The sequence below is a fragment of the Macadamia integrifolia genome, unplaced genomic scaffold (assembly GCF_013358625.1).
Source record: "Macadamia integrifolia cultivar HAES 741 unplaced genomic scaffold, SCU_Mint_v3 scaffold585, whole genome shotgun sequence".
In the NCBI taxonomy this organism is placed as follows: domain Eukaryota; kingdom Viridiplantae; phylum Streptophyta; class Magnoliopsida; order Proteales; family Proteaceae; genus Macadamia; species Macadamia integrifolia.
The window spans coordinates 174,303-185,040 of record NW_024870493.1 but is presented as its reverse complement, the minus strand read 5'-3'; the positions used below and the strand labels follow the sequence as shown (position 1 = coordinate 185,040).

At 36.1% G+C, this 10,738-nt stretch overlaps 1 protein-coding gene across 1 annotated transcript; it reads left to right on the top strand.

Moving 5' to 3' along the window:
• The first annotated feature begins 6,140 nt into the window (after nt 1-6,140).
• On the top strand, nt 6,141-8,794 carry LOC122069342 (pentatricopeptide repeat-containing protein At5g27110). Its single transcript, XM_042633328.1, has one exon. The coding sequence runs from the start codon at nt 6,179-6,181 to the stop codon at nt 8,408-8,410; it is 2,232 nt and encodes a 743-aa protein (XP_042489262.1). The 5' UTR covers nt 6,141-6,178; the 3' UTR covers nt 8,411-8,794.
• Nucleotides 8,795-10,738: the final 1,944 nt, after the last annotated feature.

The following is a 10,738-nucleotide window of genomic DNA, read 5'->3' as shown; positions in this document are numbered from 1 at the left end:
TCATTTCGGTTTTGTTTAAAAAAAAAAAAAAGTGAACAATTAGGGTAACCGTTTCTGAAACAGGTTCACCAAACACCATTTTTTTTGTTTTAATACGGAATTTTGACACATAAACTGAAAATTCTATTTTTGACATGAAACGTCATTTCTGGAACTGAATGACTACCACACGCAGCCTTCGTACACATATTAGGAGAAGTTGAGTGGGAAAGTCAGAGCGTAGGGGGTAGACGTCACGTGCCAGCAATGTATTGTGGATGTTGTATCAATAAAGGAAACAAATAGTTGAAATATATGCTATTTCATCCCATGGTCTACATGTTGCTAGTATATGAGATTCCATTACATTATATTGGTGCACATGTCCATCAATTTCCTATATATTTTGTAGGGAAATAAACATTCCCTGGCCGCGTGGTCCCTGCATTAAGACACAGAGGGCGGCAAAATAATGCCCCCATCCTTGTTAATGTCCATATATGCTCCCTCATTAACCCCATACTAGCGCAAGAACCACATGACCAAGAAATAATTTTTTCCCCATATTTCATAGAAAATACAAACATTTCCCTTCACTTTCCTTTCCGCACTCCTCTTGCAACCTTTTAAGGAAAGGTGTATTGGTTGTAAGAGGAAATGGACAATATTTATACAAATAAGAGTTGCTGTTGTCATGAGTTGTTGCTTTGAATATAGATTGGGTTTTATTTAGTGGTCATGGTGCTAAAGTTTTCATAGATCATGATCAGAGAATCATCCAGGAATAGATAAGGATTTTGTTTGATTAAGAGCAATGGATTATATGCAATTCAATAAATAATAATACCTAGATAATGTTCATTAGGATAACAAAGTAAGATAATAGTTTTTAAATCTACTACGATTTCAGTGGACTAATTAAGAAATTAAAGTCACATTAATTCAAGAGCCGATTCCAATTGATTTTTAGGGTTCAGGCTGATTTGGGGTGAATCATAATTAGAATCCATGGAGGCCAATTTCATTGTCAATTTCGTTTATTTGAACCTTGCCTGTAAGGCACAATGTTGTAGAAATAAGAATTTCCTTTTAGATTTTTTCTTTTTCTTCTTTTGATTTATTCATTCAACCGAGAAGAACACATGGGGAGAGGTATAATCATCCACCAACCAAAGAAAGGAGAGCGACCAATTCGTCCTACTAGCAACGGACAAAGCCTTTCGGACGAAGGAATCTGCAAGAGAACTTCTATGAGCTTTTATTTATAGAACAATGAGAGCTGAGATGAATAAGGTTGGAAACAATGACTTTTTTTTTACTATACCAAACCCATATATGATTGTTTATGGTTAAATAATTAAAATATATTTTTAGGCTATGGAAACATACAAATATACTAATAAATTTTAGAGAGTAAACATCAAACAATCATATTGTTCAAATATTTGTTACATAAGACGACATATTTAGGATTATTTGCTTAGAATTCAAGATGTACTTTTTGAAAAAATTGAAATTCATTAAAAAATTATTTGCCGAAAGCGTTTTTCTTAGACTAAACTTGAATTAGTCCAATCAATAATTCAATAAAAATTACCAAAACATATAAGACAAGAAAATTTATTAGAACCTTGGTTTGATTATGTCCATGTCCTACCAAAATTTAACAAGCTACAACACATGATCAACTTGTCTTGATCTTGAATTATTCAACATATAAAGAGAGATGGATGTTAATAAGCAATATAATAGTCTTTATATCATCCCAAACTTATAGGTTAAGATAGATTAGGTATTAACTAAATCTATTAAGCAATGTTTGATTTAGTTTCTAATTCTATTTGATGGAATTACTCTATTTAAACCTATAGGGTTACGTACATTGCCTTTCTTCCCAATTATGTCATTTTTTATGTTTGCTTGACTAGGATTTTGGTGTAACTGGTGAGAAACATCCGCGAAGTGGAGTAGGGAGAAGGAAATATATATTTTTTCAAACAATGAATTTACCTTTAGATCTAAAGAGGTGGGTCACCAGCTCAAATAATTGAGAGAAAGAATACAACCACTTTTTCATGGAATATTGAGTTGGAAAAGAACTTGCAACCTAAGATTCCAACTAGAGAATAGTCGATTTGGATTTAATTTATTAAGAAAGGGAGTATTCAGCTCAAGGCTTCCACCATTGCAGGGTTGGGAAGAGTCATAATGTATACACGTAATTTTTATTTCACAAAGAGACTATTTCTTTACTCAAAACTGTGATCACTTGGTCAAATGGAGTAAGCTTACCATTGCATTTAAATATAGAAACATCTAAATGTATGAGAGTGAGGTTAGAAGATACTTGATCGTCAACAACAGACATTGATGATGATATCTGTCCAACACCAGATCAATGGTACCATATGAAAGGGGTAAAATGGTCAAAATCCAAGATAGTATCAATATATTTGAGGGTAAAAAAAAATCTGATGTAATTGATAGCAACTGATACATATTAGTATCTATATCAGTTTTGAAATTAACTGATACTCAATTCAATACCATGAACTAAAACTATGATTGAAAAAGCACTTGGCTCCCTGGAGGTTTGATGATTTTTTTTTTTTTTTTTATAATCTCTTCACATTGACTTGTGCTCCTGTGCATTCCACTTGGTTGTAAAGAAAATAAAAGGAAGGAAAGTTAAATCAAATTTTTATTGAAACAAAAAAATTGTAATCGTTACCTCATGTGATGATATAATTAACTCTAAAATATACAAAATATGGTTATTAAATTTTACTTTAGTACAATTAAAGTCCTTTGATTTGAAAAAATAAAACAAGTTTTATATCTAAAAATATATAATTAATTACCAAATATGATAAAGAGTTGTAAACAGATCACATAATCATAATTAGATTTTTTTTTTCAAATTTGATTTATCTTTATTATATTTGCATTCGAACAGAGCCCAATGGTGAATTCAAAATTCACTTTCCAAGAAGGCCTAAACATGCTTTTATTTATGTTTATAATTCAAAAATCACAACTCCTTAGTCTTGTAAGTCCTACATTTGATCTATGAAGCAAAAAGACATGACATTTAGTGCATGGTATTGAAACTGGTATTGGTCTTCGTAGATATTAATACTGATACGGTCCGAATGTTTTTACCCCTTATATTTCAATACATTTTCTTTTATTTTTCTTATTTTCCCTCCCATGTTTTTGTACCACCGATCTTGTTGATACTGACGGGACAAATATGGCGGATCCAAACCTAATACCTAAAACCTTTGGGACAGACAAGCTGCACTGTACACCTTCTTTAAGGGAACAAGCCACACGTTCCATGGGCTGGGCTACATGTTAGACATGCCTTTATGACGATGAGAAAATTTTCCCTTGGGAAGAAGAATACTACATGGTCACATGGCCATTGCATCATTGTGTGGGCTAATAAAGGGTGCACAACGGCATGATAGAGAGTGGCTTTTTTTGTATCATATAGAGGTGGGGCCATAATTTTACCCATGTCTAGACCACGCCATGTGATCAGGTACTGTTCTTTTGGACTTGGATCCTTTGTGATGCAACAGGGCGGCTAGCGCGTATCAAACGCCTATAAATGCCTTGGGCTTCGTGCTTGAGTGTTTTTAATCATTGGATGCATGCCAAACACCATGTTATGCTAAAGAAGAATTCAATTCTGTTCTTTTTCTCTTTTCATATACAGCCAAAACTACATATTTGCCTTGGCCAAATATTGATACAACACAAGGTATGATTTAGATTCAACTTAAGATCTTGTGGGCCTTTGCTGCTATGTATGATGTAAATTTGATTTGATCATTCAACACTTAAAAGAAGGTGGACTGAATATCAATAGACCTTTTTTTTGGTAGGAATCAATATACCATTTCCACAGGTGATTTCGCTGGACAAATCAATCCAAGGTCTCCTCCTCCATTATTTGTTTAATATGATGATTACTATCCCCATCCTTACCAAAAAAAAAAAAGATGATTACTACCCCCACTAATGGCAATGATGAGGTGGGTATGACACTCTTTAGTGTTAAAGCTTTAGTCTAATCAAAGTATTAGTAAGAACAATTCTGAATTGAATTGTTCATATACATTAGCTTAGAAGTGGTATACTAGTTCACATGTGATTCTTATTTTATTCATTTTACTATTTTGGAAGATGAGGTGGCAATTTAGTCAACTAATAATAACATTAATAATGGGTAAAAGTTTAATTAGTTGGGTGGCTATCTAATTTCGCCATGGAGAAAGATGATGTGGTAATTCCATCAATAAATGATTTAAATTGATCACATGTTAAATTTCATCATTTTTCATCTAAAACATAAATTAAAAAAAACATCAAATTCATTCATTTACCCTCACATGTAATTGGAAAGTTTCACACCATTATCTATGCACCTTGTATATGGTCCATACATCCTTTTAGTAGCCTAGGATCAAACTTAGTAGTCTTGTAGGGTTGAAATTTGACATTTGAGTAGATTATTTATTATTTATTTTTTGTTAACCAAGGTGTCCGGCCGTCCGGGTCAACTTACGGGCACCTCGACTAATCCTCGAGGAGACTAGCCTAACAACCCAGTTGTGGGTTGCCCAAATGGTTAGGGCGAATTGGGAATTATGTGGATAAGTGCACGGTCCCATGTTCGATTCCACATCTGTGCATCTGAGTAGACTTGGGAGCCTAATGTCTCCCAAATATTAGGCCTACCTGATATTCAGGTAAAAATAGGTGAGCCACACAATCAAGCTTAGGCTGGGTAAGGTATGTAGCCAATCTTTCTAATCATATTAAGGCAAAAGGTTTTGTGCATGATCATATACATGCATTGTTGCGGCTTTAGCCATTAGATATAGGAGAGACGGAGAGTGTATTATAATATGTTTACCTCGTTGAAGGATGAAAATTTTGAAGTGTCAGCGATGTATACACAACCATGCACAAAATTGGATCTTAATAATTATAACGGCAAGAAGAATAGTTATAAATAGTATTTAGTCCAGGGTCTGAACAGGGGATTCTAGTTAAGGACCCTAGGCTTGACCACTCATAATAATAGATTCCAATTCAAAACATGCCTTCCAATTGATGCAACTTAATTTTTTGGTCCACATGGAAACATTTCGTGGGCTTGAATTTAATGAGCATGTTGTTCGCGACATCATCTAATCATGAGTTTATTTTCAAACCATTTTGATTCTTTTACATGTTTAATGTTTTAATTAAAATATTATTTTTATTTAGTACGTAATGAAATACAATAATCATTTGGGGGACGGGGTGGAGACAGAAGAAAAGAGATAGAAGAAAACCTTATCCATGGTTAATCGTATGAATGACATAATTAAGATAGACTATCAATTTTAACATGTGGCCAATCAAATCATTTTTCAGCTATCCAATAGCCAAATTATCAAATCAGTAACCCAGGTATAAAACAAATTATGTCAATTGAAATATTTGAGACATCTTTAATTTTGTTTCAATTGGCTATTTTTTCATAAATAACAGGAATAAGATTCTTTGTATTTAGGAAGAACTTCTTTATGTGGTCCACTTGATTATTCCCAATCAAAGAGTGACATCATATATTTTACTTCATGGCAAATTCAATGATGCAAAGAATCAAACTTCGTAGAATCAAAGCAAAGAATAAAAATTATATTCGTCAAAGTCATCGAGGATGAGAATAAGAAGGGGATGAGCTTCTAACACGGTTGTAGGTGGCTAGACAGTTGGTTTGATCTTGCATAAGTCTAGATTTTAGGGAAGATTGCTAATTCGACACTCCTAACCCACCGTCCTCTTGAAATTATAGTAGTGGTGTAGTAGTTGTATTAATAAGTATAGTCCACTACTCCACTAGTCCCTTGTCTAGCCCTCAATGTGGGGCTTAACACAACAATAAAAAGAGATAGGTGAAAGACTTCAGATCTGTTGCAAAATAAGGCAAGATGAGTCCTAAGCATTCTGAATACAAACATTCCAAAATTAGGGAGTGGAATTTAGCCAACATGTCTTACTAGCCAAGCACACAACACCACCTTTCGAGCTAGAGAATGTGCAATAATATTTGCATACCTAGAAATACAAGAAAATGAGTATTCCGAAAAAGGTCAAAGACTAGAAAATATCAAATTTCTACTTTGTTTGGAAATGGATGAAACAAAAATTTCTCATTCTCATTCTCCACTTACTGCATCCAAACAAGACTTGGCTCTCTCTGACATCTGAATTGGCCAACGGTCCAATCTGGTTTTGCCTTCTCTCTGATATAGTAGCGTATGTGGGAATTTTGTGTTGTTTTTGCCACGAACGTATCAGATTGATGGACCTTGAAACGCTATTATCTGTTCTTAAAACGTGCATCGCTTCAAGGTCGCTGAAACAAGGCATTCTTATCCACCAAAAGATAATCACTCTTGGCCTCCAGAACAATATCTCTTTGTGCAAACTTCTCATCAATCTCTACTTCTCTTGCCATTTATTTGAATCTGCACGCCGAGTTTTCCAAATTATAGACAACCCATTAGACATTTCACTATGGAATGGCTTAATGGCAGCTTACACTAGGAATCAAATGCACAGTGAAGCCCTTGTGCTTTTTGAGAGGTTGCAGCTCTTCCCTCACCTCAAACCTGACAGTTACACTTACCCAAGTGCTCTGAAGGCCTGCAGTGGATTGGCAAGACTTGATATAGGGAAGAAGATCCATACGCATGTGATCAAAACTGGTTTTGAATCTGATCTTGTTGTTGCAAGCTCTTTAGTGGGTATGTACGCAAAATGCAATCTTTTTGATTCAGCGATCCATCTGTTCAATGAAATGCCTGAAAGAGATGCAGCCTGTTGGAATACTCTGATTTCTTATTACTATCAAAATGGGCAATCTGAGAAAGCTCTGGAATTGTTTGAAAAGATGAAAAGTTCTGCTTTCGAGCCTGATTCAGTAACATTCACAACTGTTTTCTCTGCGTGTGCAAGGCTTTTAGATTTGGAGAGAGGGAGGGCAATTCATGGGGAACTGACAAGAATGGGTTTCAAACTGGATGGATATGTTAGTTCTGCTCTTGTGGACATGTATGGAAAATGTGGTTGTCTAGTCATGGCTAGAGAGGTCTTTGAACAGATTCCAAACAAAAGTGTGGTCTCTTGGAACTCGATGATTGCTGGATACAGTCTAAATGGTAATAGTTATGTTTGCCTGGAACTTTTTAAGAGAATGAGTGAGGAAGGGGGAAAACCCACTTCAACTACTTTAAGTAGCTTGTTAATCGCTTGTTCTAGATCTGCCAAGCTACAAAAAGGAAAGTTCATTCATGGATATATAATTAGAAATATGGTAGAATGTGATATCTTTGTTAACAGCTCACTTATTGATCTTTATTTCAAATGTGGAAGTGTTGCTTCAGCTGAACATGTATTCAAGAGGATACCAAAGACAAATGTAGTTTCTTGGAATGTGATGATCTCAGGATATGTGATGGTTGGCAATTATTTTGAGGCTCTTAGAATTTTCAATGATATGAAAATTTCTGGTGTGAGACCAGATCCCATTACATTCACTAGTGTTTTACCTGCTTGTTCACAACTTGCGGCTTTAGAACAGGGGAGGGAGATCCACAATTGCATCATCGAAAAGGGGTTTGAATTGAATGAAGTGGTCATGGGTGCTCTCCTGGACATGTATGCAAAATGTGGGGCCGTGGATGAAGCATGCCAAGTCTTTGATCAGTTACCAGTGAGAGATTTTGTGTCATGGACTTCCATGATAACTGCCTATGGGTCTCATGGTCGAGCAGTTGACGCATTGGAGCTTTTCAATAAGATGCAGCAGTCCAATGCAAAACCAGATAGAGTTACCTTCCTCGCTGTATTATCTGCATGTAGCCATGCAGGATTGGTAGATGAGGGATGTTTTTATTTTGATCAAATGACAGCTGGCTATGGGATTAAACCCACGTTGGAACATTACTCATGCTTAGTTGATCTCCTTGGACGTGCTGGAAGATTGCGTGAAGCTTACAGCATCCTTCAGAACACACCAACAGTTCGAGGAGATGTTGGATTACTTAGTACATTATTTTCTGCATGTAACATGCACAAGGATTTAAAATTAGGAGCGAAGATTGCAAGCATGCTCATTGAGTCGGATCCTGATGATCCATCAACCTACATAGTTCTATCCAACATGTATGCTTCTGTAGGAAAATGGGAAAATGTACGTAAGTTGAGGTTAAAAATGAAAGAGTTGGGTTTGAAGAAGAACCCAGGATGTAGCTGGATTGAGGTTGACAAGATTATCCATCCCTTCTTTGTTGAAGATGACTCTCATCCACAGGCAGAGACGCTATATAATTGTCTAGCAAATCTTGCCACACACATGGAGTAGAATAAGCTAATGTCTTACTGAGATTGGGAAGGACAATGAACCAGAATGCCAAAAAAGCATACTCCAGGAATTATTCTGACATAGATGATAGACATCAGAATATCTAAGATGGGTGCAAAGGTGCTTTTCAAAGACTTCTACTTGAAAGATCAATTTGTGCAGCTCATGTACTGCACCTCACCCAAGAGGTCACATTATCTGAGTCCAAAGTTAACCACTCAGAACGAAGGGGGTGGGGGAGATTGAGACACCTCCATTTAATAACTTCAATTGTTTTCAGTTTCAGAAAATTTCACAGCAAATGAAACTGAATCTGGAACCATGAAATTGGCTGTTTACAAGCGATGCTCACAACAGAACAGAGAAAAGATAAGATCTTTTCGACATGGTTGAATTAATCAAATTAAGGCTGAAGGGTCACACAGACCAACACCTGTGATGTTTATTGTTTAGATGTTTGCTCACACCTCTTTCTGTTTAAGCATTTGTTTCCCCCCACCCCCTTTTTTTTTCCTTTTCTATTTTTTTTTTTTTTTTTTTTGGGGCGGGTGGGTGGGTCAGGATTGGAGGAAAGATTCTTTGACCCTTACAATCTGTAGATGTATGATACCTGCCAGTTTCAACCACCATAGCTATTCAAGCCTCTTTCCAACTAGTTCGGTATGCACCCTTTCTTTTTTATTCTTAATGTTAGTCATGCTTTAGCAGTAATAGATTCTTTTATTTGACCCTTTCATTTCATAAACGTATGATAAAGACCAATTTCAATCATCAATGATATCCGTGCTTCTTTCCAACTAGTTGGGTATGGACCCTTTTGATTCCTAATGTTAATTATGCTTTTACAGTAAATACAAGGAACTGTAGGTATTGTTTAATAGCAAATTAATAATTTTATTAACTCAATTCTATTGTTTGATTCCATTATACGTGTTTCTTCCAATAGTATGACCTTTGACAGAGATATACCATGCTATTTCCTGATTCACTGGCTGGTAACTGGACAGAAGTATGGAACCATTTCATAGTGGCACTTGACGAAGTCGGCATTTGCTCCCAGTGGCTTTCTTATCATAGGCTCATTTGTGTGTGAATAATGAACTGCAGGCATTTGTCTCCCAGTGATTCAGCCTTAACATGTTTTCTTTAACTGAAATTGCTGCTTAGCAAGTGTGACTCATATATGCCAATTCCTGTCAGCATAGCTTTAACCTCTCCACAAGCACTTTTAGTAAGAGTGCTTGATCATGATGCATGGGCAAATAGCTTATCCAAGGATGAAGCTTGATTGAAAGGGCTACCTTTTCCTGATCAAGTAATTTGAGACTTGGAAAACATTCCTCACTGACTCTCTATCCTAAGAATCTTTGATGCAAACTTAGTTGCTGTGAGGCAATCCAGAGACACTGAGGTTCTTGTAACTCGGATAGTTGTTCCAGGTGGTGTGCTTATGATAGATACCAAATCCTATAACAAGCCCCTCACTGTAGCTAACAGAATATATCTCTTTGCCGCCACTATGACCTCAGAGGGTGACTACTGTTTATTGGAGTAGAGTAAGTCATTGTGTGCCCTCCATAGATACCATGCAATAAAACCACAAGGACCAGAACTTTTCACGACTAATCGCTTTCCCTGCTGGTTAAATTGATCCCAACCTTGAATCCATATTTGTATTGTCGTATCCCCTGAAGAGTGCACTCAATAAGATAAGGAGCTGACGAACCAAACTGCCTAAGCAAAGGAGCAGTTAAACATAATGTGAGCTAATTTATCTGCGCATACTCGCCAAACAAAATTCTTTATGGTAGTAATATATGACCTCCATATTTTCCTCGAAACCTTCGTCCAAGTACTACTCTACGAGCTGAAACGATATGGAGTATTTGAATTCTACCTCATTTTTTGTTTGAGTACATTGGAGATTATAGGTTGACTTAACCAAGAACTGACCAACCGTCGTCGCTCCCCAACCATGCAATCCCCATGATGAAACAGGACTGAAGAATTTGTAGAATTGCGTCTATTTTTAGGTCTTTGACGTATCAATACTTGATCCCTGGTTCCCAAGGTACAATATAAGAATTGCCTCTACTCTAGTGGGATGAAATAAATCATCAATAAGATCAGCATTCTAGGTGCATGCTTGCTCATCTATCAATTCTGATACCAACACTTCCGAGTTCTTAGGCTGTTGGGTAAGCTGAATTTTGAAGATTGGTATTCTTTCTTAGAAGTTGGTTGTGAAAAATAGAGATAGAGAGAGAGAGAGAGAGAGAGAGAGAGAGAATAAAACGATTGGAGTCGACTTGCTTTGAATATCTTCTA

Coding starts and splice junctions, on each gene's coding strand:
- LOC122069342 (XM_042633328.1), top strand. CDS start 6,179: ATGAAACAAAAATTTCTCATTCTCATTCTCCACTTACTGCATCCAAAC.